We start from the raw sequence: 27,525 nt of genomic DNA, 5'->3' as shown, positions 1-27,525 counted from the left end.
TTTGGCTCCCCCTGTCTGTGCAAACCAGTGGGCTGTCATCCATTCCCCAGCACTGCCCAGGCCTCGAGAGGGCCGGATGCGCCACAAGTACCTGGGTGCTCTCGTCGTGGAAACCCTCCAGAAAGCTTTCCAAGAGCTCGTCCGCGTTGTCGATCCTCTCCGCGTATTCGCCCACGATCCAGATCATGGCAGCTCGGGCATCGGGCTCATCCAGAGAATCCAGGTTCTCACACAGGGTGGCAATGATGCTCTCGTATCTGGTAGACACCAAGGCAGAGGTCAGCAGATTGGATAGGGTTCTCTCTGAGACCCGCTTGCGTTCTGAAGAAGCCATGCCAATCTGTGGTCTCAAAATATCTTGCCTTTTAAACTGAGAGCTCTGTTCTTCTCTCTCCCCCCTGTCAGATTCTCTTTCCACTCCCCAGCCTGTGCTCTGTAAGATCCCTTTGGCCCTCACTGTTCCCACTTTGCATATGGGTGAAACAGGCTTTGGGGCAGCCCGGGCAATGTTCCCAATCTCCTAATCGTAGGTAGGGATGAAATTTTACTGGCTTTCCCATCCCACAAGCACCACTCTCCCTTCCTTTATTGCAGGGATGGCCAGACTGTGGCTCTCCCGACATCTGTGCACTACAATTCCCGTGAGCCCCTGCCAGTGCTGTAGTCCACCGATGTCTGGATGTTGGGAGAGCCACAGTCTGGCCACCCCTGCTTTATCGGAAAGGATCATTGGAATTGTATCTACCATGGTTAATTATAACTGGCTTCAAATGCCACTCAACTCCATTTTCAAACCGAGTGTTCACAACCATGCAGAGGTAATGCAGTATCACGGCGAGTGGCAAAATTAAACCATAGAATCATAGAGTTGGAAGGGGCCAGACAGGCCATCTAGTCCAACCCCTTGCTCAACGCAGGATCAGCCCAAAGCATCCTAAAGCATCCAAGAAAAGTGTGTATCCAACCTTTGCTTGAAGACTGCCAGTGAGGGGGAGCTCACCACCTCCTTAGGCAGCCTATTCCACTGCTGAACTACTCTGACTGTGAACATTTTTTCCTGATATCTAGCCTAGATCGTTGTACTTGAAGTTTAAACCCATTACTGAATGCAAAGGGGGACTCTGGGACACTGGCCACCCTCCTAGTGGCAGTTGTGAGGTCCAGAAGTCATGCCTCTGCCTGGCTTTTGAAGCCGAAAGCTCCGTTGCAGCTGCTTACTTGTTGGGGTATTTGCGGAAGATGTCTCGGATGACCACGATGGCTTCCTGGACAACGTAATTGACCTTCGTCTGGATGAGATCCAGCAGGGTGCTCACGCAGCGCTCGGCCGATTGCTGCGGAGAAGAGAGGGAGAACGGGTTAAATCCGCCCACCGGCGCTGCAGATGCACACATGCGTTGGCATTAATGACACTGGCAGGCAGCCTTGCCTGGGACTGCGTGTCGAATCCTCCTTTCTCTTGTCTCAAGAATTCCTTCAGGGCCGATGTTTGTCCGGCCAGGTGGGACCCGTCCCTTTTCCTTCAGACGGAAGTCAAGGACTCACCTCCACTTTGATGGCACACCGCCCGATGGCGCGCACGGCCTTGCGGACAAAGTCCACATCCACCTCCGTGGCGTATTCTTTCAGTTCCGCCAGGACCTGCCGGGAGAGCACGGGACACACAAACGCACGCGAACAAATTAAGGTATTCATTACGGTTCAAAGATGTTGGTGCTTGAGCTCGTTCCTTGCGCTCCCAGATTTCTACTCGAGCTTTTGTCGTGAGAGTCTTTCTTAAATGAGTTAAGCCTTCTTAATCATAGAATGGGAAAAAGCAACTCCCGCCCCAAATATGTGTCAAAGGAGTGTCCAAGGAGTGGCGTGGATTTTGAGGATCATTATACCAACTGTGGCTCTATATTTTCTCTGACTAGTTTATCTAGAAGAAGAGGACTTGGTTTTTATACCCCGCCTTTCACTGACTGAAGGAGTCTCAAAGTGGCTTCTGATCGCCTTCCCTTCCTCTCAGGTGGGGCTCAGAGAGCCCTGCTAGGACTGCTCTGTGAAAACAGCTCTATCAGAACTGTGACTTAGCCCAAAGTCACCCAGCTGGCTGCATGTGTACAAGTGGAGACTCAAACCCAGCTTGCCAGATTAGAAAGCGCCACTTTTAACCACTACACCAAGCTATCAATATCTTTTTTAGCCCATCCTCCTTCTGGAGGAGCTTCGTGTCCCCGCCACGGTGACTGACCTGTGCAATGTTGGCCTGGGAGGCCAAACGGATCATGATGTCCAGCTTCTCGAGTTTGACATAGATGGGGTCGTTGTACTTCACAAAGAAAACCTTGATCTCCTGCTTCAGGATTTCCGGCCTGGAGAGGGGGAACGAACAGGCAGACCCAAATCACTCCAAGCAACTTCAAACCATTACTCTGGCATATTTGCGTGTCCGTGCTCCTGATATTTAAAGACATTAACTATCTTACAGATATCATCACAACAAGGGGGAGGGGGAGCTGATATGAGTCATTTTATTAGCGATTCTGGACAGTGGTTTTAAATTCTGCTTTCATGTTTTTAATTTTCTTTTATCTACATTGGTGAGCTGCCCTAAGGAAGAACGGCAGCTAATAAAAGTTTTAAATAAATAACTAACTTTAAAACATGAAAAAGGGGATAAAACAGTTGTCACCATTGCCCTGCTAGATGGGTGTCTGGAGCATCTCAGGAAGGAGGGCCGGATAATTGATGGTGTTTCTAGACCTTGGCTAGATGCCTGGCAAGACAGCTCGGCCTTATAGGCCCTGCGGATCTGTCCAAGGTCCTGAAGTCCCCTGATCTGGTTGGCAGACCATTCCACCAGTCTGGGGCCAGAGCCAAAAAGGCCCTGGCTGAGACCTGTTGAGGCCCTATACAAATTTTGCTCACTAGATCTTCAGGGGATGTAGTGGAGGAGGCAGTCTTGGAGGCAGACAGAAAGGTCCCAGACCATTTAAGCTTTTAAAGGTAAGAATCAACACTTTGAATCTGATTTGGTCTCCAATCGGAGGCCAGTGCAGCTGGGAGAGCACTGCTCAAACGTGTGCTCTCCGCTGGGTCTCCATAAGGGCCCTTGTGGCCGCATTCCGGACCAGCTGAAGCTTCTGGGGTAGCCTCAAGGGTGGCCCTACATAGAGTGAGTTGCAGAAGTCTAGTCTAGAGTTGCCTGTTGCGTGGATCACAGTGGCTAGGTCGGATATCGACAGGGTTAAGGTGCCCACATGTCACGTCATCCTGCCTTACGAGCACCGATCCAAAGAGAAGGTTCTGGAAGGGCCTCTCCAGGAAGGCGGTCCCTCTCACCTTTTCTGCACAATCAAGTTGATGTTCCGCAGGGCGACGTACTGGACTTCGGGCTCTCCGGACAGGAGGGTGACCAGCGGGGGGGCCAGCTTCTTCAGCAGCATGTTGTAGTAGTCTGAGTCCTTGGGGAGGAGCTCCAAGAACTTCATGAGGACCTTGACGGCCGACAGCACCACGGCGGAGTTGGCGTGAGAGAGGCGGGGAGTCACCCGCTCGCAGATGCTGTGGAGAGACACGGGAGGGGCCCCCGAGGCCGGTGACTGTCCCGTCTCCACAACGGCCTATGGGGTCTTACAAAAATGGCATTTGGATGGACGGACGGTGCTTCTTCTGCCCCATCCCTGATAACTCTGGCTAAGGTAGAGGGGAAAGGCCGTGGACCCCCTCCGGAGCTCCCAGAAACCCCCAGCTGTCCAAAGACCCCTGGTTGGGAATCCCTGCTCTAGGGAGCTGTATTCAGTACAATTAGCTAAACATGCAAAAAAGTTCTGTACTGGGAATCTTCCAGCACTGCAGCCCTCAGAGGGATGCTAGAGAAGGATCTCAATACACAGGTATCCCGTGCTGATTTCCCTGCAGCGTCACAAACACAGAACCACGCTGCCTCCTGCCGCCTATCCAGACCACACACTACAACCTGTGCTTTGCTGCCATACTGAAGCCATGGTTGCCAATGACGGCTATGGCATCCTGCAGCAAGGAGTTCCACAGGAGTCAAAGGGATGTTAAGAACTAGAGGCCCTTCATGTATCTCCCACGAGGGTAGAGCGGCTGAATTCTGTGAAATGCCGAGGAGAAGCTGAGCAAAGCCGCCGAGAGCCTTAACACCAGGCAGCCTCCGGGCCACCCACCTCTGGGCTTCGCGATCGTCCTTCGGGTTGTAATTGGAGAGGCAATCCAGGATGAAGATCTGGCCCCATTCAGTGCACTCGTTCAAGGCGGTCAGCAGCTTGTTGATGTTCTGCGGGTTGAGGTCCAGCAGGTTGCTGTTGGGGTGGGACTCGCTGATCTCCGATAAGGCCGCCACGGCATTCGCTACCACCTGGCGGGAGGGGAAAGAACGCTTCAGAATTCGGGGGCAGAGCACGGGGGTCCCTCCGCGGTCACTAATGGCTGCTTCTCGGTGTGTCAGGTTCGGCTGCAATTTGGCTACAATTCAGCAAAGCGGCGTTTTAAAGTTACACTGGGGATGTTTGACCGTTTGAAAGGTTTCCCCAGCAATACTAGCCTCCCATTCATTCTGTCCTGTTTGGGCCTGCTCAGGGGGAGAGAAGGGAGAGCTGAGATTTGAACTCAGATCTCGCACGGAGAACTTTGGGCTGTTAGCCCATTGGACGATTGACCTGCAGCAGCGTTGATCGGAGATGGGCTCAAATGGATGAAGCTCTGTGACATATCCCAAAGAAAGGTGTTAAAGAACTTATGAGAGAATCCTTGAGCAGAGGCAGCGCTGCTCCGGCCTGAGTTTTTGAACGGGCAAGCCCAGGGGGCTCCCCCTAATCCCTTCTTCCCCCTTGGAAACGGATGGACGATAGCCATGGGGATGAACATTCCTCTCTCTCATGCCACCGTGAAAACAAAGCTGATTTCCCAAACAGCTGGGAGCAGAGAGCAGAGGCCACCATGCGGAGAAAGAGTGCCTGCTTGGCACGCAGCGGGTCCCGGGTTCGATCCCCGCTGTTGCCAGGCAAAAGGCTCAGGCGGAAGGCAATGCAAAGAGACCCTGGAGACGGAGACGGAGCTGGGCTGTGCGAACCAGGGACACCCTGCCATGCAGCAGCCTCGCCGCGTCCTAAGGCAGATCGACGGACTGAACTGCCTGGCAGATGGGCGCCCTGGGTCCGTAAAACCCTTCAGGCAGCATGGAGGAATTCAGGGATGAATTCTCAGGTCACCCGCCAAGCCTTAGAGGTGTAGCGACAGCGAGCCATCCGGACTGGGGGCACCGTGTTAACGGGAGGGAGCAAAACATGGGTGCAGGAGAGAGCTCCGAGTTGCAGCCAAGATACTGCCTTGTCTCTCTCCATCAATGCACAGAAAGGGAGCGAGAGAGGGAAGGGAAGGGGCTCCTGCTGCCAAGGAAGAAGAGCTATTAGATCACACTCTTATCATCTAAGGCTAATTGGGAATTAAACCGAGTGGGGAACGCGGATAACGAAGAAGAACGCGCTGCCGTTTAACGCCCTGGCTCAGCTACTGGCATCCCATTAAAGCAGCAATCCTCAATGGGGGGGGGGGCATTTGGCCTCCTGGGGGGTCATGGCACGTTTAAAGGGGGGACTACCGACTGGAAAATGTGAAAAGGGGAGCCCAAAGGGTTTAGGAGGGGCCCCTGGAAACTGAACCGGTAAAATACACCTTCTGAATCGCTGCTAGTGTTCCGACAGTTACACAGCAAGGTGGACTACAATGACCATGAGCCTGTGCTGGCAGGGGCTCATGGTCATTGCAGACCCTGAACATCTGGAGAGCCACCATTGGGCCACCCCTGCCATGTAGCAGCACAAGCTACTTCTTAGGGAAGAGCGGATGGAAAAGTTCACAACTGCTAAGATGTAGCAGAAAGGACAATCCTGCCAGAGAAGCCGCCCAGCTGTAAGGGATGTGAACCACTGAAGTTCTACTTCCACACTTCAAATCCTCCTCCTTCGGAGAGCGGAAAGTGGGGTAGAAAAGCCTGGCTGTCTCTTCTTCGCCCGAGGCTTTTCCAGATAACTTTCCCATTTTTTTTTCCAGCAGAAATATATAAGCTTCATGGCCACAGCCTTTGAAGAGAAGACAGGAAATCACAGGAAATGGGAACCCATTTTTCATCCTACAATAGACGTCTGCAGGGATTATTTGGATTTTAATCAGTGCTTTCTTTTTTTTGGGGGGGGGGGGGAATTGACTATTAGAAGACTGGGGTGTTGTATCCTGGAAGCGTTAAGGGTAGGTTAGGTTAGGGGTAAGACCCCTGGCCAAGCAGAGTAAAATCAGGACGCTTGCTTGGGGTAGCATTTAATTCTCTTTTTGCTGGAAATGTATCAAGAGGCAACCTGGAAGGACAAAACCAAACCCCCAAAAGCTTTTCATTCCCCCCCTTTCCCTTTCTGCATCGGCTTTCACTTCTCTTTCACAGCAAAGGGGGAAAGGGGGCTTTCGTTTTATATATAACGGCCGACAAAAGGACCCCAGCGTTGCCGGCGGTTCCGGGAAAGAAAACCGCAGCTGGTCATCGTGGCAGTTGGAAGAACGGAAGGCCCCGAACAATGAAGCTTTTCAAAGGGCCCCCTTCTCTTGACATTAAAAATAAAGTGACAGGCGGCAGCCTGGTGGGAGAGGCAAAAGATGAAGGGGGCGGGCGCGACGGGGAAGGGCCGTTGTGCTCGCTGGCAGATCGGCCGCTGGGCATGACTCAGGGTCCTCCGGAATGACCTCAGGTCTGCTTCTACACAGCCCGCATGGCTATTGTCACCGTGCAGCGAGGAGGTCCGCGGCTGCTGGTCTTGCAGCGAGGACTTGGCTGCCCCCCCTTGGCAATTTGTGGTAGAGACGTGGCCAGAAACGTGGTGCAAGGCAGCCCAAGCGCTCGCTTGGAGCACCCCTTGGTCCAATGACTCAGGCACCGTCGGTTCCGTCCGAAGAAAGCCCTGAGGGGTTTCATGGGCACCAAGATCTCTCTTGGGCCCATTATGCCTACGTTGGACAAAGCACTTTTAGTGCTCTTTTGCGGCTGGATTTTCCTGTGCGGAACAGCAAAATCTACATCTGAAGGGCATTGAAAATGGATTATCCAATGTGTACATAATGGGCCCCGGGAGGGGTTTTGTGAGCCTGAAACCCCTTAGGGCTTTTGTCAGAGAGCCAACAGCACCTGGCCTGCAACTCAAGACTGCCTGGGACTGACTCTGGGACCTTCTGTGTGAGAAACAAGGGGTGCAAGTAGAGCTAACCAAAACGGCAGGTTCTCATTTCATGTGGCCTGGTCCATCATGGAGGTTCTGGACAGCCATCACCCTGGGGTGCACCACCCAAGGAACTGGCTCAGTCCAAGGCAGCTTCAAGGATCCATCCAAAGGACACCAAAGTTGCTCCAACGAGCTGTGGTCTTCTTGAACAGCAGCTGTCCCAGACAGCATGGCTGTTGAGCCATTAACTTTGCTGGGTTCTCAGACCAGAGGAAGTTCTTCACCAATACCTGTGACAGATGGCCAGGTGGGACATACATAGACTGACCCCCTGCCTCCCCCCCCCCCCCGATCAGCTCATTGCAGTGGAAGGGTGCCTGTATTTCAACCAACGCCATGTCTTCATGAGACACAGAGACCTGCCTCAACAATGATAGAGTGAGTGTTGGGGACACCCCACAAGGGTCTTTTGCTCCAAGAAAGAACAGTCAACGGCTCTACTGGGCGTTCCTAAACCATGCCAAGAGTGACACCCATGTGCTCGTCCATTGCCCTCTCCCTGTAAATGACATTTCACTCCTATTTGAACAAACCAGTCCATGCAAAACCAGCCCTCCAACCAACCAAGGCAATCTTCCAACTGCCAGAGAGGTTTGGGCAGGGGGCCTTCCTTCCCTAGGGCCATTTGCTTATGACGCTAACTAGGGAGACATCCGAGTGCAGCCAAAAAACCTCGAAGAGCAAGCTGTTCAAGAGAGGGTGTTCTGCCCAAACTCCCTGTTTGCCTTGTTCACACATACACACAAAACACAGCCCACCACCCTGGCCCTTAGGGATTCCAAACTATGGCTCTCCAGGTGTCCATGGACTATAATTCCCATGCACCCCTGCCCAGCAGCATGCTGGTAGAGGCTCTTGGGAACTTGAGCCCATGAACATCCGGAGAGCCACAGTTTGGACACCCCTGCTTCATAGCATTTATAGTGATGGCATAAGAAGCCAGGTTACAAAGGGATTTTGTTGCTCGGCCTAGTATTTCAAGCTCGGCCTGCCACTTCTCCTGCCCAAACTCCTCCCCTAGGGGTGGTATGCATTAGCTGCGTCCTGCGGGAATGCGACGGGGGGGGGAGGTGCAGGGGGAAAGTCCGGTGCCCGCCTTCGCATTTGCTGCCTCCCCCTGCAAGTTGCCAGCTCTCGAAATTCCACCTGCAGTTGCTCTGCGGCAAGCTGGTAAAGCTCAGCCTCACGAGTGGCCAGGTGCTGCCCCCTCGTGGTTTGTTGCTGGCAGGAACAAGAGATGCGGCCTTGGCACTCTGTGCTTTCCTGACTCCATCCAGGGCTCCTGTGACATCACGGCAATTCAGCCACTGACTAAACAGGGCTCACGGACACGGGGGCCAATCAGTGCTTATTTCACAAAGTCCGCCAACTGGAGGCAGGGGGTGTTGCTGTTACTTTGGGCATGGCTCTTCTCCAGCTAAATCTGTACCATCCCAGCATTCCTGCAAACCTGCTTTCCCTGTGCCTTAAATTAGCACGCATGCAGAACCTTGTTTTCCCCCCCTTCTTTTTACGTGCAACCTTTGTGATATACAAATCATTTTATTATGATGATTATATTATTTTAGAAAAACACAGAAGGGCGTTTTCCCTTCTGCTCCCAGAGTGCAAGAGACGGTCGCTTTGGCGAGGACGTGGTGTCCCTGAGACGGCATCAATATTCAGGCGAGCAAGTCTGCGTGGAACCGTCTTGGAAGGATGCCTATCGACAGCCAGACCGGGTGCCTAATTTGCTAGTGGCAGGCGGATGGGGAGGAGCTGCCAGCAAAACCGAGGCCGGTAGCACCAGACACCTTAAGCCCCGCTGTCTCGGGAAAGCCTTGGGGAGATCTATCAGAACTGCCAATTCCGCTGCTCCTGGGTTGGGAAGGGCCACGTGAGCAGCTGCTATGGAGCCGCCGGGAAAGAGGCGGGTGGCGTTCTGCTCCGTCGGCTCGGCTTCAGCTCCCAAAGAAACAAGGTGACTGAAGGTACCACAGACGGTGGTCTCCACTGCCACCTCATGCCCTCTTGAAAACAAGAGATAGGTTAGGGTGTTAAGATGAGGGTCTCGGAGACCCGGGTTCAAATCTCACTCACAGGGTGACGCTCTCCCTGTGTCCAATTGACCTCCAAAGCATACAAAGGGGAAGAAGGATTTTTGCAGATGATGCCAAGCTTTGTGGAAGAAAGGTACAGAGTGGGGGGGAAACCCACAACAGATTGAAAAGTTGCAATTGTGCTCAAGTGGTTAGCCGGGGGTGGGGGCGGCTTTGTTTTTTCAGTTCTGTCCTTGTGGTTTAAACGATGTCAAGGTATCATGTGGTTGTTTTAAATAGCCCTTCTCCCTTGAGAGCTTTTGCTCAAAAGTGGGATTTAATGCATTTACTATAATAATAAACAAAGGATGGGCAGATGGACAATTGAAACAGAAAGAGGCGATATAGTGAAAGCTAGAAAAGGCAGAAGACAGGGAGAGAAGAGTCTAGAGCAGGGGTAGTCAAACTGTGGCCCTCCAAATGTCCATGGACAACAATTCCCAGGAGCCCCTGCCAGCGAATGCTGGCAGGAGCTCCTGGGAATTGTAGTCCATGGACATCTGGAGGGCCGCAGTTTGACTACCCCTGGTCTAGAGCCTTCAGTCTGTGTCCCACAGACCCGGGGGAGCATCAAGAAAGACGCACACACGCACTAACGAAGCCCCGGGGCTCCCAGGCTCAATGAAACCCAAATTGCCGGCACTGAGCTTCCCGTGGCACGTTCTTTAACAGATGGATTTACTGTGCAGTCATCTCCTGGGAGACGGCGGAGAGATCGATGATTCCTTTCGATTCTCCCTTGGCTTTGACAATTCATTTAACCTCACTGAAACAAGAGCGTGGTGGGTTGGGGGGCTCAGGCAGGCGCAAAACAGCTCGAGCAATTGATCTGCGCGGCTCGAGAGGAATAGAAAAATTACCCGAGGTAACATCTAGTTGACACACACACAAATGTCAGGAGAAGGCTGCTTATATGCAGGCATGGAACAAGCATCAAGAATCCCGACGATCCACTTTTGCACCCCTTCTGAAACCGCCGGAGCAAGGCTGGACCAGGCGGTCAGTCTGCGGCGAAGAAAAATCCCAACAGACCCCATTCCCCCCAAACAAACATCTTTGCCACGGTAGTCCCAAAACCTGCAGCCGGAAGCCTAACGAATCAATCATGTGCCGAGGAACCAAGAATTCTCCTAGATGTGGGACCTGCATCAGTTAAGCCGCCGGCCACTCGTTCTGCACAGATTCTTCTGCTGTCACCCCTGCCGCGGCTTTAAACGCGAGAGTCCTGCGACTTTCAGCGGGGCAACAAAACGGAGCCACCCAGAGAGAAACGTCCTGGCTATCGGCGCATCTGAAGGACTCCCCCGAAAAAGAAGAGGAGGGAGACATTTTAATTTACACAGAAAAAAACACACAAGGTGAAAACTGAGCGTGCTCGCTGCCCTCCAGCAGGCACAGAATTTTCAGGGCTGTACAGCAGCAGCTAAAGCAGTGATGGCCCCTCAATGGCTCAGAAGCCCAGCTCTCCAATGCGAGAACTGCCCCGTGTTTCAGGGAAGTGGGCAAGGCCCTGGCTGGACCGGGCATGCAGTTCCCAACTTGAAATGACCACCACCGAAGAGACAGGTAGACGGCGAGCCTCCCCAGAGATTGGGGTACCCAACCTCCAGGTGACACTTGGCAACTTCCTGTGATTACAACTGATCTGCAGACAACCAAGGCCAATTCCCCAAGGTGGGCTTTTTGCAACCTTTTGATCATAGAGGTACTGCTGAGACATTTTTCAGGCTTTGAGGTCCCAGGAAATTATGTCAGCTGGCCACGCCCCCTGTCACGGTCCCCAGAAGGGAGAGGTGCTTCGGCCAGCAAAGGTTTAAACGGCCATGGCCCCGCCCCTCCCTACCCCTTCCGAGCCATCACTGGCCTGAATAATGGTAAAAAAAAATTAAAACAAAAATTAAAACCTTTTTCTTTCCTCTTCGCTCAGAAACGACAGGCACAGGGTATCAGGGCTCTCCCCAGCTGCCATTTTGAAAAAAAACAACAACAACAACATGCTGCTGTACCATTGAGGGAGATTTGCGGTACCATCTGGTATCTCGCTTCTTTGAAACCCAGCCCTGGACAAAAGGGCTGCTTTGGAGGGTGGACTCTATGGCACTAGACCCAACTGAGGTTCCTCCCCTCCCCAAACGTCATCCTCCCCAGGTTCCCCCCTCCCCATCCCCAGGGATTTCCCAGTCCAGAGCTGCCAACACTACCAGAGGTGTGGGTGTTATGCAATTAAATGTGGCTCTTTGGGTTGACAGTCACTGGCAAAGTGCCACTCGATGGACTCTGGGCTGAGGATCCCCCCGGTGAACGCATACAAGAGAGGTACAAGATTCATACTGTTCAAGCTCCCAAGAGTTTAGCATTTCTGGGAGGAGCACAGTGCCAGGGAGAAATGACCTACCCCAAGGCTACTATTGAGGTTACTAAAATTATTAAAGAATAAAATAAAGTACAGGGAGCAGTTGGTATTACTAGCACCCCCATATTGAAGAGCCAAAGGCCGATATATATGCTTTATTATTCAATAGAGGTTGAATTTCCCTACTTGGATTTTCATGATATTTACATTTAAAGGACAACCGCTGAAGAAAATCTCCATTTGAAATCGGGACGTATCTAGAAACCGTTCTGGTTGGATCCTACACGATATTAAACAAACAAGAGCGAAGAACCCTGTACTTAATTTTATTCTTTAATAATTTTAGTCACATCAGTAGTAGCCTTGAGACAGGTTTATTCTTTCTCTTATTATTGTATTCACGACAAACCGCCCCACTTGTCTATATTTGCCACGGAGAAATGACCAGCATGCCAAGAAGAGGCCCCTTTTAAACCGGAACGACCCACGGCAATTTTGGACATCCTGCACGTGAAAAAGCATGAGCCGGACCGCCGGTCCGGGGCCCCTCTCCCAAATCCCAAAATACTGCCAGTTGTCCCAACAATACCGCAAGGCGCAGAACTGGGTGCCTTACCATGGGGTTGGAGTCTGCGATGAGGTCGCGCAGAGAGTCCAGGAACCCTTGATCTTCCACCATCTGGGCGTTGATGTCGTGCAGCTTGGCCACGCAGACGGCCGCCGTCTTGCGCACGTACGGGTCCTCGTCCTTCAGGCACTTGCGCAGTGGCTCGCACAGGTACTCGGTGATCTTGTCCACGCGGATGCACCCCATGGTGCGAACCGCCAGGGCGCGGATGAGAGGGTTGGGATCCTCACAGTCCTGCGGGCAAGAGGTGGCGAGATGTAATTAGGGGGAAGGGTTACAACCTCCATACCGGGTACTGTCACCGAACAGAGTGGGGCTCAAATCTGTCCGCTGGGAGAACTCGAATCTCAGGCCCCCACAAAACATGGAGGGGACCCTCCCAAACAGTCACCTAACTACTCAAGGTGACAGTGAACGAGAATACTGCCAAAAGCTTTGATTGCTATAGTACCTCCCTCCCCCGAATCCTATTGGCTGAATCGCTGTGATGTCACAGAATGTTCAGAGGAGTCACTGCAGAAAGCAAGGGGGCAGGCATGGGCTGCTCGCCATCCACGTGGCAGCTGCGAGGGCAATGAAAAAGCACCAGGGCTGGAGGAGACAGAGATTCTCCAAAAGAGTTTCGGCACAGGAGGGGCAGGAGCAAACAGCTGGAGTTTACATAAGGCTCAAAAACATGCTATAAGCCTTTAGTAAGACTATTGCATACTGCCTTTATAATGGGGAGAAAGGAACTGGTCTTTGAACACACACACACCATTTCTATTTCCCAGTCCATTGTGAACCCTCAAAAAGTGTCCTAGGTTCAAAGGCATCAGAAAGCAGGATGATTTTCACCTGTGTCATTTTTGCTGTCATTGATGTGACTCGAGCAGCTAGAGGTTGCCAGGAGATGAGTGGCTTGGCAACAAAAGAGTAACGCTGGCCTCCAGCGTCTTCCCAAGAGGAGGAAATCAGCTGGCGAGATGAGGTCAGCCCAGGAAGCAAAGGGGATGGAGGAAGGTGGATCTCGCCAAGCCCAAGCCCACGGAGACCACATTAATGGGCCCCAGCAAAGCCAGGATGCCACTAAAGGGCACCTCTGAATGGGATTCAGATCTCTTTGAGATATGGGGATATGTTCTTCTAATAAAGAGCCAGCAAGTGATATCTCAGCACAGGGGCTTGGTTATTTATTCTCCAGACCTGTATCTTGCTTTCTGGTCAAAAACAGGGTCTGGAAACTGTATGCCCCAATTTAAATCAGGAAGATGCCCATCGAGATTGTTTCTGTCTTCTGGTAAGGAGCTCAGGGGAACACAAATAAGGCTCCCAGCTTCCAATTTATCCTCACCACGGTCCTGCGAGGTTGACTGAGCCGAAACAGAAGGAGAAAGGGGAAGGAGAGAAAGACCCCAGCCAAAGGTCACCCGCTGAGTTTCACGGCTGATCGTGCATTTGAACTCAAGCCACTGCCCAGTTTATTACACCAGCTCTCAGGCAATAATCACACCAGAAAGGTGTCTGAAGAAGAAGAGCTGTTTTTCCCACCCCGCTTTACACTACCGGAAGGAGTCTCAAAGCAGCTTCAATCGCCTCCCCTTCCTCTCCCCACCACAGACACCCTGTGAGATAGGAGGGGCTGAGAGAGCTCCGAGAGAACTGTGATTAGCCCAAGGTCACCCAGCTGGCAGCATGTGGAGGAGGAGTGGGGAATCAAACCTGGTGCTCCAGATTAGAGGCCGCTGCTCTTAACCACGACACCACGCCAGTTCTAGGGGACGGAGGTTCACAGTGAGATCACAGGAGTGATGCCTCTTCCTCCCCCCTCCTCCTTTACTAATTGTGGGTGTTTTTTGCTGAGCCACAGCCACGTTCTGGAGATCCGGTAGGTTATTCAAGGCAAGAGACAAACAAAGGTGCTTTACCCTTGCCTGCTTCTACAACAGGACCTTGGTGGTCTGCCATGCCAAAGCAGGCCAGGGTCGACTCTGTTCAGCCTCTGAGATCTGATAAGGTCAGATTAGCCTGGACCATCCAGGTGAGTTATTTACTCAGTCGGGAGGCGGGGAAATGCTTGGTGGCAGACCCAAAGACGCAGCGGCCATCTCACCTTGACAAAGCTGTTGACGGCCATGATGGCCATGTCCGGCTGGCTTTTGGCGTAGTTCATCAGATAGAGGTACACCAGCTTTTTCAGCTCCAGGTTGTCGGTCTGCATGCAGTTCACCACATCTGGGAAAAGGGAGCTGGAGGGAGCGGAAGAGATGGGTGGGGTTAGAGCCGCCATTTTGCAGGGGGCCAAAGCACTACCACACCTGATTGAGAAACGCCCTTCCAATGTCTTAATCACATTCCCCTGCTCTGCTGTCCAAGCTTCTTCTAACCAGCATGGAGGCTGGATCTGAATGTCCTGCATGCAAAACATGCTCGACAAATAAGCATAGGCCAAGGGTGGCCAAAATGTGGCCTATGCCACAGATGTCTGTGGACTACAGTTCCCATGAGCCACTGCCAGCATGTGGGAATTGTGGTCCATGGACATCTGGAGAGCCACAGTTTGGCTACCCCTGGCGTAGGCTGTCCTCAGACTTTTGAAACTTCTCGTAGTTCAAACTGCTCCCTGGAAAGGGTTTTAGGAAGGAACCTGAGGATTCTACAGCCCCAAACGCTTCACCTTCTCTTGGTATGAAAGGCGCTCAAGCCCCTTGGACCCTCCCAGCTGCCGTAGTCTGCACCCCAAGAGGCCTTACCTGACGTCCTTCCCCACCGTCATGGCAGCAATGACCTTCTTCACCGCCTCTTTCCGCTTCTCCTTCTTTTCGTTGTTCAGTTCGGCTTTCAGCTCGAAGATCTCCCCTGCCGGAGAAACAGGAGGGGCTCATGAGGAGGAGAAGGAGGATCAGCCAGGGAACTCTTAAACTTGCATACCTGGTACTTTGTTTAGCACACCTATTTTCAAATTGCGGGGAGGGGGTCTCAGGGAAAACATAAAAGGCATGTTTGTAAACTTGCCCTTTAGCCCTAGCAAGGAAGCAGCATGCGCTCTGTTCGCCACTTCCTTCAATAAAGAGATTTCCTTCAACGGCCAGCCTGCTTATGGAGAGTTCGGCAGAGGGGGGACAGGGACAAGGAATTCCTCCTCTGCCTGCTGCAAACCCAGCTCTGCTGATGGGGGGGGGGGTGTCCTCTCCTTGCCCCTCTGTGCTCCCCCCACCTCCCCAACTAAGTTATTCTTCCCTGCAGGTCTTGTGACCACTGGAATGACTGACCCTTGCAGAGGTCAGAAGGGCCCAGGGAGGAATGTGGAAGAATTCCGTGTGCCTTCTCCCCATACATGTTTGGAAATCAGTCAACAAAGGAACAAACAATAAGGATTCTGGGGCATAAAGGGAAACTCTCTGTGTCTTCTCACCTGATGAAGTAAAAGAATACAGATCTTCCTGCTAACAATTGCTTGGATTTAATAACAGGCTGTTTGTACACAGGAGAAACTTCAGGATCCTCCAAGAGGACTACAAATCTACCATACATCTCTCCTGCCCTCCTTGAAAGGAGCTGAAGTTGGTGGACAGGATAAAAGCCGTTTGGCAATCTCGAGATGCACAAGACTTAAGAACCCAGCTTTGGATCAGACAGAGGTGAAGGGAGCTGTCAAATGAGCCACTGAAAGGCTGGGGAAGCCGTATCAAACCAGCCTGCCATCTGATAAACCAAGCAGCTGAGGATCGATACCCTCGAGACACTCTCATGCCAAATGACAATTTTCAGGAAGACCTGACTAGCTGGGAGGCTGGGACCCCTCATCGTCCTTAATGGGGCCCTGGCAGCTCAGCAATTCACAACGCCTGGCAGGTGGGTGCTGGGAATCTTAATTACCCAAGATCAGGAAGTCTAAAAGCAGAAGTGTTTTTTTTTTTTTTTTAAAAAGACAAAGACAAGAAAAGACAAGCAGGGATTCTTTGCTCCCCACCGCCTGATGTTGCAAGGAGCTCTTTCAGAAGAAAGACCGTCAGAAATCTGGGTGTGTTAGAACCACAATATGAAAGCAGCAGCATGAAACAGGGAGTCTTCTGCCATGCCAGAAATCCTGGCAGCCCTAATTGCCATTAATATTATTCTGCATGCTTCCAGTTATTCAAATGGGCCCTCTTAAACGGGCTCTCTGTTGTCACCTTGCTGTGAATTTGAATGCAGTTTGGTACTTCGATTATAAAAGGCTGCAAGCCCCTGGGTTAGAGTGTCAGCCAGGTGACACCCAGATTTACACACATTCCTGGGTGTGATAAGACACTGCTGCACTGGCTAGACATCCTTCCAACCAGCCTGGGGCAGGGAGGGAACTGCTGACCCATATACATGGGGGGGGGGGTGATAGTGGAGCTGAGTTGCTTTTCCCACCAGTTTCTAGACCTCATAATCAGGAAAAATGCTCCCCCGCCCACCCCAATTTTCCCATCTGGATGAGAGGGCAGCGAAGTGGCGACCCAAGAGAACAGAGTCCGTGTCCTGGAGAAAATCCTTTCCGAACCCTCCCCTCTCCTCTGTCTGTGAGAACTTCCAACACCAGGTGAAAGCTGACCTTTTTTATTGGTGGTGAAATATTTGGAGTCCGTCATGGTTTTAATTTCTTCTCACACCTGCAAAAAAAAAAATAAAAGAAAAATTTTAAAAACTTCAACTAAGGTATAGCAAGAAAAATGGGCTGTTTCACGCATCACCAAACAGAGATCTTTGGCTGTTCATCACAGTTATGGGGCATCCAGAGAGTGCTATGCTTGAAAGTTATTGGCTGCCTTGATTACAAAATGGTACGTTTGCAGTGGAGAAATGGAGGCCAACAGGGAAAACAGGGAGGAACTAGGCAAGAGCTAGCTACTTGCTGCGACCACACAGAACCTGACTGGCCCCTTGGGTCACATGGTAGTGGTGCGGTGGTTAAGAGCAGCTGCCTCTATGCTGGGGAACTGGGTTTGATTCCCCACTCCTCCACATGCAGCAAGCCACTTTGGAACTCCTTTGAGTAGTGAAAAGCGGGGTGTAGAAAAAAAAAACAGCTCGCCTTCTTCGGTGAACGACCAAAGCATCACAGAGTCTTGTTTGCTGCCATTTCCTTAAATTTGCTAAAGAAAGCCTAACGGATTCCCGTGATAATCCAGCCAGGAATTTATGTATTTAAACAGCTGTACTCTCAATTAAAAATTGCCCAGCCAGTTTCCTACTGCTAACAATGCACAACGTCAATTAATGTTCAGCTTCAAAAGAATCTTGGAAAAAAAAATACAGTGAACTCACAACACCAGGATATGCAAGTGAAAACATATTTACAGTACCTTGGAGGGACTGTTAGATACTCTTTCTGCTCATAGTGCAAGTAGTATAAACAGGGCCCCCAGTCACAAAAACAAACAGAGTAAAGAGAAACTGTTTACGAAACAGAATTGTAAACTAACAGAAAAGGAAGCCAGGTTTTTAACGGGGCACTGAAGCATCCACCAGTTAATTACCCACTGGACAGGTATGTTGAGGGTATTTACTGACCGAAGCACCACCACAGAGAAGGCACTACAACAGGGCATGGAGGTTTGAGGTCTTCTTCTGATATCAACATCAGAAGAGCCCTGCTGGATCAGACCATTGGTCAGTCTAGCATCCTGTCTCACATGATGGCCAACCATGTTCTATTTGGTCTTCTGATGTTCATATCAGGGGAACACCTCAGCCTCTATGCCCTGCTGTGGGCCCTCAAGAAAAACTGGCTGGCCACCGTCTGAGACGGGATGCTGGACTAGATGGACCACTGGTCTGATCCAGCAGGGCTCTTCTGATGTTGATATCAGGGGAAGACCTCAGCCTCCATGCCCTGTTGTGGGCCCTCCAGAGGAACTGGTTGTCCACTGTTTCAGATAGGATACTGGACTTGAGGGACCACTGGTCTGATCCAGCAGGGCTTTTCTCAGGTTCTTATTTCTCTCCCCCTCAAGACCCTTCAACCTACTTCCCACCCTTCTTTGCTCATCACCCCCTACTCAGCTAAATACGAATATCTGATACTTTGAACATGTTTCCCTGCCACTGTGCCATCACATTTGTGCTTTCCGCTCCAAGATGCATGGCTGCCCTCAGATGCCGAAACGTGCAGGCTTGGCTTGATGTCATCTCTCTGCTCTGTACCGTCAACAGCCCCATTGTCCTTAAGTACACTAGTAATGATTAACAAGAGCCCACAAAAATGTGATTAAGAGTCAGGCACAAGGCAGGCAGGTTATAGTCTCTGAACCAGGGGTAGTCAAACTGCGGCCCTCCAGATGTCCATGGACTACAATTCCCATGGGAATTGTAGTCCATGGACATCTGGATGACCACAGGTTGATCCTAGATCCTAGCCCGATAGTGTTCCCTGTGCACCATGCTAGCTGCCCAAACCGACATGGGAATGTAAAAGTTTGGGAATACCTGTTGAGGAACCAGAGACTGACTTGTCAGGAATTACCTCCAGGGTGTGCTGTACTGGTTAAGAGTTAAGACTCTAATTAAGACTCTAATTTGGAGAACAGGATGTGATTCCCCACTCCTTCTCCCCTTATGCAGCCAGCTGGACTCAGGGCCAAAGCTGTTTTGCTTTGCTTCCTGAAACTTGATGCATTTGAGTCTCCTTGAAGTACATTTGGGGATACCAATGCAGGTCAAGGTGGGAAAGACCCTCAGTTAAGAAGGAGCCAAAAAGACTGGTTTTGAGGAGATACAGAAGGAACTGCCAGTTCCAGCGTTCCATGAAGTGACAAGACGGTCCTCTGAGCAAGCACAAAGTGTGCTGCTTTTACAATTAGGATCAGTGGGCTAGAGTTCACAGGGAAATTGTCTTTTCCTGCTCCCTGCAAATCACCAAAGGAAGCCACCTTGCATTCATCACCAAACTAGCAGGGTCATTTCCACCCCCTCCTCCTCCAACACCAACGCTCTCTCAGACCCCCGAGCCTGGAGACTCATCTAGAACATCACAAGATCTGCCAAGCTCCCCTTCCCCATCCTCCCTCCTTGCATAACCCCACCCCCGGGGTGCCAGTCTTCCTTGCCTTCACCCAGAAGGCTGCTGACTTCAAACCAAAGCCTTGAGCATGGTGACCCAGTGGGCAACACTCCCCCGGGGTACGGTAGATTTCAGAGCAACCCAAGATCAGCAATTCATAAGGAGGAAGCACATACAGCAGGCAGGGGCGGCCAAACGGTGGCTCTCCGGATGCCCATGGACTACAATGACCATGAGCCCCTGCTGGCAGGGGCTCATGGTCATTGTAGTCCATGGAAATCCGGAGAGCCACCGTTTGGCAATGAGAACACCCCCTAAACCCCTCCATTCCAGGAGGCGGACCCCACCCCAAGGCCTCCATCAGGCCTGCCCCCCACTGAGGATGCTCCCCGCCCCTCCCCCTTCCTAGGGGGCGGGGCTCCATCGCAGGCCCCTCCCCCGCAGACCCACCTGCTCGCGGGAGGTGAAGCTCTGCAGGGTCCTTCGGGCGGCGGCAGCAGCAACGGGCGCGGAGACAGCGAAGGGAGCCGCCTGGCTGGGGAGGCCACCGGAACTCGGGCGGGCCGGGAGGACCGACCACAGAGCGCCGCCACGCCTCTCCGCCTAGAGCGGCCGGGAGCCGTCGAGGAGGCGGAGGCCAGAGCGGGAGACGGAGAAGGAGCCACCCCTGTAGTCACTTCCGGTTTGGGACGGAAACGGCTCTCCCCCTCCGGATTCAAGAGGGAGGCGTTTTTTTTTTTTTTTTCCACCATACTCGGCCGCCCCTCCTTCCCTGCCCGTCTCTTTCTCTCACCCCGTGTGGCATTTGGGCCGCCTTCAAAGCCTCTTTCTTGTGGGCGTGCCGGGTGCCGTTAGTAGGAACCGGAACCATAGAGATAAGAGCAGGGGTGTTCCTAGAACGACCGGTTGCCTTGACTTCCGGTACCGCATTGGCCGAAGCAAGGCGCCTCTAGGGAGGAAGGAGGCTGAGAGGGAGTGAGTGAGTGGGCGTGGAGGGGGGGGGGGAGGGAGGGTCGAACTCTCTGCCGCAGGACGTAGGCTTAGCCTTGAAAGAGACCATGGGAGGGTATGGCGAGTGGGCTCCTGAGTTTTCTCTGGCAGGGACGGTGTCAGGACTCAGTATTGGTTAGTGTAGCCCCCCCCCCCCCAAGAAAGAATAAAGTTCTGCTGTTATGTTTGGTTGCAGAATGGAACATCCAAGTGCAGAGGCAGTCTACCTGTGACCAGTGCTTATTGGGGTTGAGGAACAGTGGAGAAGAGATTTGGCCTCCTTGTGGGTTTCATGTACACAGCAATGGGCCTGTGGTCTGATCCAGGGGGGTTGTTCTTAGAGGCTGAGTTAACCCTTGATATCATGCTAATAGGACTCCTAACAAAACAGCCTATTGCTGTTTTGAAAATTTCTCTCGGTTCTCTACTGTTAAGGACATGGCAGTAGAATTTCCCCCATTGTTTGTGTGTGTGTATATGCGGGGGGGGGGGGGCAGGGTTGCCCTACCGTTGGCTGGAAAGGAAATATCTCTTCTTGCTTGCAAAGAATAAAACATTAATGCCATAGAAAAGAATGTACTTCAAAACATAAACCATGCTTCACCTCAGGTTAAAGGTGGACGTATCAATATGTAGAATAAATAAATAAATATGCTGGCTGAGAGATCACGTTTGTGGGCCAGGAAGACACTCTGGTTCATTAAAGTGCTGTAATTCAGTGTCACAAAAAACTGCTGTTAAGAGCAGCAATAAACCAGAAGTTCTTCTTTTGGAGTTATGTGTATGAAAGATGGAGGGAGGAAAACCACAAGACCATCAAGTCAAAATTGCACCTTGTATACATGTGGCCATCATGTCTGACAGCCTTTTTGGGGTCAGGTCCAAGTGGCTGCTTTGCTCTGGATATGGGATGCAGCTGGGTTAAAGGAAGTGAATAGTTCCTGATTCTTTAAAGATCAAATGCCAAATCCTTTGTGAAAGAGGAGCTGGCTTTTTGTACAGGAAACAACGCAAGTTCCCCGAATCAAAGGTAAAGGTATCCCCTGTGCAAGCACCGAGTCAAGTCTGACCCATGGGGTGACGCCCTCTAGTGTTTTCATGGCAGACTCAATATGGGGTGGTTTGCCAGTGCCTTCCCCAGTCATTACCGTTTACCCCCCAGCAGCAAGCTGGGTACTCATTTTACCAACCTCGGAAGGATGGAAGGCTGAGTCAACCTTGAGCCGGCTGCTGGGATTGAACTCCCATTTCCATCTTTAAACAGCGTTATCAGCTTTGTTTACAATAACAAACTGGAGCATTTCCCCTCGATGAAAGCCGCTTCCCCAAATGTTATGCCTGCCCACGGTCACCTTTACACACTGAAGACTAGAAACATTGTTTAAAGTAACTGAAGTCTGATGCATTCAGGCGCTTCGCGCTAGGGACAGCTTTGAGAGATTCTGACAGCAAATTCTATTTCATTTGCAAAAAGACATCACAGAGGGGGTCCTAGATTCCTCATCTCGGGGGAAGCCATGGCAGAGCACGGGGCTCATCTCACCACTGCTTCAGCCCTTGAAGACAGGCCATCCATCTTTGAGGTGGTGGCCCAAGACAGCTTGATGTCTGCTGTGAGACCTGCACTTCAACATGCAGCTAAGGTAAAAGAGCAACAACAAAAGTTTCCCACAGGTGGGCTATTGCAGCAGGAGATTCGTGTTTGTCTTTAGAATGATTAACAGCCAAAGGCTTTTTAAAGTACCATTTTATTGACTCCTCCAAAATAATAGCAGAAAGTTTAAACCGAACTGTAGCTCTCCAGATGTCAATGGACTTCAATTATCATGAGTTAATTCGCCCTGCTGACAGGGGCTCATGGTAATTGTAGTCCATCAACATCTGGAGAGCCAGTTTGGCCACCAGTGGTCTAAACGCTGAACTGGATTTTCTCTGGATTATTTCCTCTGAAAGAGCCACACTTAAAGAAGTACGAAGTACGTGGATGGTGTTGTCTTTCTCAGAAAGAGTTTGCTGAGCTTAATTACATTTTGCCATTGTATCTTGGTTGGATAGGGGATAATAATTAAGGTGGGGTTGCACTTAAAGTGTGGTGCAGAAGTTAGAATATTAAAGTTCCTGTGCTGGGTCTCGGACTGTAACCAAAGAAATAATATCAAAACTCCAAGAGACCTGGGTTTGAATTCTGACTCTGCCATGGAAGATGGCTGCATGACCCCGGGCCCGTTTCACCCTCCAAGTCTAACCTGATTCACAGGATTATTGTGAGAATAAAATAAAAGATAGCTAGTTTTCAGTAACACTTTTCCACAAGTAAACTAGTTGAGTAGGAAACAGAAAACTAATTTAATAGGAATCAGAAACAGAAAATTAATCCGGTGCCTGGCACAAAGTGGGGTGGGTCTGAGGCTCCAATACAGTTACCCTGCTGTTCTTGCTATTAACACCAGCCTTGCTTGTCTCCCTTGCTAGGTGCTGGCAGAATCCAACCCTGACCGTTACGGTTTCCTTTGGCACTGGTTCGACGAACTGTACACCCTCCTGGACCTGTTGCTGCAGCAGCACTACCTGTCCAGCTGCAGCGCCTCCTTTTCTGAAAACTTCTACGGCTTAAAGAGAGTCCCCCTGCGTAGCAAGAGGGGGCTGCGCCATGAACTGGCCACCGTTGGGCTGCCACAGAAGCAGCACTGGCAGTCCCTTGCCCTGCTGGTCCTCCTCCCTTACCTGGAAACCAAGCTGGAGAAGCTGGTCTCCCGGCTGCGCGAAGAGGACGATTACTCCATCCACCCGCCATCCTCGTCCTGGAAGCGCTTCTACCAGGCCTTCCTGGCAGCCTACCCTTTCGTTAACCTGGCGTGGGAGGGCTGGTTCCTAGCTCAGCAGCTATGCTACATCCTGGGGAAGGCCCGGCACCACTCGCCCCTGCTGAGGCTTGCTGGGGTGCGCTTGGTCAGGCTCACAGTGGAAGACCTGCAGGCCCTGGAGAAGAAAACGCCAACCGCGTGGACAACTCAGCCCCCAGCCTGCAGGTGAGTATGGATGGAATGCGGGGAGTCCTGGAGTGCCAAGACCACAGCCAACCCCGTTCAATCAGGCCATTAAAGTTCGGTCAATGCAGCAGGTAGAATACTGACCAAGTATTTTTAAAGCTCTGATTTAATTAGAACAGAGAAAGATACTTTAAGAATTGAGAAGGTAGATGCTTCTGCTAGTTCTCATACTAGTTACTGCGAAAAGATTAAATTGCCTCTTAAGATTTGGTTTTTATACCCTGCCTTTCACTCCCAAAGGAGTCTCAAAGTGGCTTACAATCGCCTTCCCTTTCTCTCCCCACAACAGGCACCTTGCAACGCAGGTAGGGCCGAGAGAGCTCTGAGAGAACTGCTCTGTGAGAACAGCTCTAACAGGAATGTGACTGGCCCAAGGTCATCCAGCTGGCTGCATGTGGAGCAGTGGGGAATCAAACCCAGCTCACCAGATTATAAACCGCTGCTTTTAACAACCGCACCACACTTGGTGTAGTGGTCAAGAGCGGCAGCCTCTAATCTGGAGTACTGGGTTTGATTCCCCACACCTCCACATGCAGCCAGCTGGGTGACCTTGGGCCATTTACAGTTCTTTTATGGCTGTTCTCAGAGCAGTTCTCTCAGAGCTCTCTCAGCTCCACCTACCTTACAGGGTGTCCGTTGTGAAGAAAGGAAGGCTAAACAATTATTAGCCGCTTTGAGACTTATTTGGGTAGTAAAACCAGTTCTTCTTCTATGTGATCAAGCACCTGCTGGCATTAAGAATGCCCCAGGTTTAATCCTGGCATCAGCAGTCAAAAGGACTAGGTAGTAGGTGATGTGAAGGATCTCTGGCTGAGGCCAATGGTCTGATTCAGTATATGGCCGTTTCCTCTGTGTGTTCATTAGGCAAGGGTTCTATAAATGCAAATAGAAGAGCTCGAGGCCCAGCCTGAATGCTTGGAAGGGCAAGCTAAAAATGTATTACTGTTGTTGTGGTGGTCAGCATTCAGCAAGGGACATCTGATTGCCATTCAGCTTGACAGAGCAGGAACTTGATCCCTGCCACTTGCTTAGTCCATTGGCTCATGCCTTTGGCTAATGCTTCTGCACCTCCATCTCCCTCCCTTCAGCATGAAAGACCAGGTGAAGTCAGCTGTGAAGAAAGCCCTGGGGGGCCTGGCCTTCTCCCTCTCCACCGGCCTCTCCGTCGGAGTCTTCTTCCTCCAGTTCCTGGAATGGTGGTACTCGTCCGAAAACCAGGAGACCGTCAAGTCGCTGACCGCCCTGCCCATCCCGCCGCCACCCCTGCATCTGGACCACGACACGGCTGCCCCCCTCTTACCGACGCTCAAAACAGTCTGCCCGCTCTGCCGCAGGATCCGAGCCAACGACACGGCCCTCTCCACGTCCGGCTTTGTCTTCTGTTACCGTTGTGCTTACAGCTACGTGAAGAGCCACCAGCGGTGCCCCATCACGGGCTACGCCACGGAACTTCAACACCTGGTCAAATTATACATGCCTGAAAACTGACCGGTTGGTGGTGTCCTTTATCTCCGGCACAGAGTGGGGGTTTCTGTATTTTGGAAAAAAAACCTGATATGGCAGCAAAGAGACATTCCAGAATGTGTGGTCTTTGTATTCCACAAGAGCCAGCGTGGGGTAGTGGATAAGAGCAGCAGACTCTAATCTGGAGAACTGGGTTTGATTCCCCACTCCTCCACATGCAGCCAGTGGGTGATCTTGGGCTAGCTACAATTCTCTCACAGCTGTTCTCACAGAGCAGTTCTCTTAAGCTCTCTCAGCCCCCACCTGCCTTGCAGGGTATTTGTTGTGCGGAGAGGAGGAGTAAGCTGTTTGTAAGTCACTTTGGGACTCCTTCAGGTATTGGAAAGCAGGGTATAAAAGAACAGCTATTCTTATTCTTCGTAATTGCGAGGACCTGCTAGACTCACCCCCTGGAAAACAGCTGCACTTTGTGGAGGGTTGACCTCTGAGTCACTCACATTGCTTCTCCCTCCAGCTGTATTAAGTCTCTGAACTGCAAGAGCTTTGATTTTAAGGAGTATCCATTTGAACACTAACATAATGGATATAAACTAATTTTGTATTTTCACTCACCACTGCCCGGGCCCACCTTCCTTTGCTGTTAGACACACATACCTATGCCATAATACCCTCCCCCCAAAATTTCACTACTGAACCCATCTCATCTCCATATCATAAAACTACAAATAACATATTTGCACAAAGTAATACAGAAAATGAGCAGCCATATAGGAGAGGGTTTGTCATGGGCACCTGTAAATGGTATATAAGGACCAGGAAGAGGACTTTTCTGATGCAATCATGAATAAAGTCAAGTCTTTATTATTACGGTACTAGACCAGTAGTCAAATTGCAAGGTACATAAAAACATCTGGCATTAACAAGATAAAAGAATCATTGATAACTTAAATATTAAAAACATTCCAGCTATAAGAATCATTCTGGTTTTAAAACTCACAAGCATTATCTCAAGCAATTGAGACTATCTCTACCTAAGTTGCTCCAAATCCAACCAGCTCATGAATAGAAGACTTGATGGGCCAACGTTCTGGCTATGGCTAAGGCAGCTAATTGTTTTTTCATCCAGATATAATAGCACAAAATTCAGCATCCAGATGGCATTCAAAGGAGTCTTATGGGATTTTCAGCTATGCTCTCTTTTTCATTAGGACCATTTAATCGAGGGGGAAAACCTGAAGTACAATTATAAGTATTTTATTCAGGCTAAGGGATTATATCCCTAGTATTTTGTACAGTTTCAGTTTGTGTTGTGTGTTTCAACAGTACTTTAAAGTCCCCAACTGGCACCCCTTATCCTCAAGTGATTCCCCCTCCCCAAAAGCAGTGTCGGAGTCTTCAGGCAAATGTTCTTTTTATTGCCCTCTACACAGGATTTGGATCATTTTCCTTCACTGGGACGTTTCACACTATTAGCCGATTGTGCTTTTCAAAAGGAAGGGAGTAAATTTCACCTTTTTATACCTTGCAACCCACAGGGTGGAAACAACCAAGCAATTCATAAATATTCTACTGCCAAGGATTAATTAAGGTTGATTAATAAAGATGGATGAATTGGCATCCCAAAACACAAGCAGATTCTTGGAGATTTCTAAATAGGGACCAAATTTCTCTGTTGGAGGATCTGTCTTGCATCCACTGCAAAACCACCTCACATCTGGAACCAGTAGATCTAAGTCCTGGGTATCAAACTAACAAAATGTCCAAAGTTCCAAGTTTTTCTGTGAATAAGCTGCTGAGTGAGACGCTTTCCAGCCCTGAAAGAGAACAACACATCAGGTCAGAATTCTACTAAGCTATTATTCATAAGTCTAAGAATGCTTTTAAAGGCAGCAAGATGGAATGAAACGATCGTGCCAATGAACATTAGATGTTATTCACACAAAGATCTTTTGCGCAAAAAAAATTGTGGCTTGTAGTAACAACTCCCATATGAGTTTAAAATCAAAATTAAAAAATGCATCTATCATAGAGTCAGGTCTAGAAATGTGGCAGTCTGGAAGAAGAGAATTGGAAATTCTGAAGACAATCTTTTGCCTTTTTTTCCTCTATGACTTCTTTTTTTAAAAGATGAGGGAGTACTGGGGGAGAAGCTACAAAATGTTTTCTCTTTTAGGAGTAAAATGCTTCTTAAGGCAGTTTTTTTTAAATACTCACAACTTATAGTCTGAAACCATCTGAGGACTGTCTATTCAGTTTTTTCAATGAAACACTTGAAAAATGTCAGGAAACACTTTTTAAAAATCTGTCATGCTATAACATTTCAAAAGATTTTCTTTTTGTTTAAATGTAAATAATGTAGACAATCATGAATATGCTGTAAGTGTTTAATAATAATACCTTATTAAAGAGTTCTGTATTTTACAATGTCATAAACTCTACTTTAGTGCAGATATTGCACTAAGTCCTAACTAAATAGTCCTATTTATTTATTTATTATATTGGTATTCCGCCCTCCCCAAAGGATCAGGGCGGTTCACGTGAAACAGAACAGAAACAATACAGATAATGTATGAATGATGAATGAAATGAAACAACAAGCAACATGGAACTATAGAAAAATTAAACATTAAAGTAACATACTGATAGCCCAGTGGGTTGGGCGGAACTGCAGTGGGT

The 27,525-nt window shown here is 50.3% G+C and overlaps 2 protein-coding genes across 5 annotated transcripts in view; one reads left to right on the top strand and one right to left on the bottom strand.

The window, feature by feature from the left end:
* AP2B1 (adaptor related protein complex 2 subunit beta 1) overlaps positions 1-19,967 on the bottom strand; it is a 54,018-nt gene extending 34,051 nt beyond the window's left edge. For both annotated transcript variants that reach the window (XM_077312301.1, XM_077312302.1), the window contains exons 1-11: positions 19,796-19,967; positions 16,898-16,955; positions 15,069-15,174; positions 14,429-14,564; positions 12,325-12,570; positions 4,179-4,369; positions 3,328-3,549; positions 2,237-2,357; positions 1,546-1,641; positions 1,219-1,334; positions 92-257 (exon numbers count right to left, since the gene is read on the bottom strand). In XM_077312301.1, the coding sequence (XP_077168416.1) occupies positions 92-257; positions 1,219-1,334; positions 1,546-1,641; positions 2,237-2,357; positions 3,328-3,549; positions 4,179-4,369; positions 12,325-12,570; positions 14,429-14,564; positions 15,069-15,174; positions 16,898-16,934 (1,437 nt within the window). In that variant the 5' untranslated portion in view covers positions 16,935-16,955; positions 19,796-19,967. The remainder of the gene's footprint in view (positions 1-91; positions 258-1,218; positions 1,335-1,545; positions 1,642-2,236; positions 2,358-3,327; positions 3,550-4,178; positions 4,370-12,324; positions 12,571-14,428; positions 14,565-15,068; positions 15,175-16,897; positions 16,956-19,795) is intronic.
* A 48-nt stretch (positions 19,968-20,015) lies between these two features.
* Positions 20,016-27,273, top strand: PEX12 (peroxisomal biogenesis factor 12). 3 transcript variants are annotated; one of them, XM_077312311.1, is made up of 4 exons: positions 20,016-20,320; positions 21,810-21,978; positions 22,808-23,364; positions 24,474-27,273. In XM_077312311.1, the coding sequence occupies exons 2-4, from the start codon at positions 21,853-21,855 to the stop codon at positions 24,871-24,873; spliced, it is 1,083 nt and encodes a 360-aa protein (XP_077168426.1). In that variant the 5' UTR covers positions 20,016-20,320; positions 21,810-21,852; the 3' UTR covers positions 24,874-27,273. The 3 variants fall into 3 exon arrangements, with proteins under 3 accessions (XP_077168426.1, XP_077168427.1, XP_077168428.1); XM_077312312.1 differs by having other exon boundaries at positions 20,237-20,324; XM_077312313.1 differs by lacking the exon at positions 20,016-20,320 and adding an exon at positions 20,338-21,365.
* The last annotated feature ends 252 nt before the right edge of the window (positions 27,274-27,525 follow it).

This window comes from Paroedura picta, chromosome 15, assembly GCF_049243985.1.
Source record: "Paroedura picta isolate Pp20150507F chromosome 15, Ppicta_v3.0, whole genome shotgun sequence".
NCBI classification, from domain to species: domain Eukaryota; kingdom Metazoa; phylum Chordata; class Lepidosauria; order Squamata; family Gekkonidae; genus Paroedura; species Paroedura picta.
Note: the sequence above shows the minus strand (reverse complement) of the source record. Positions and strands in the feature narration are given on the sequence as shown.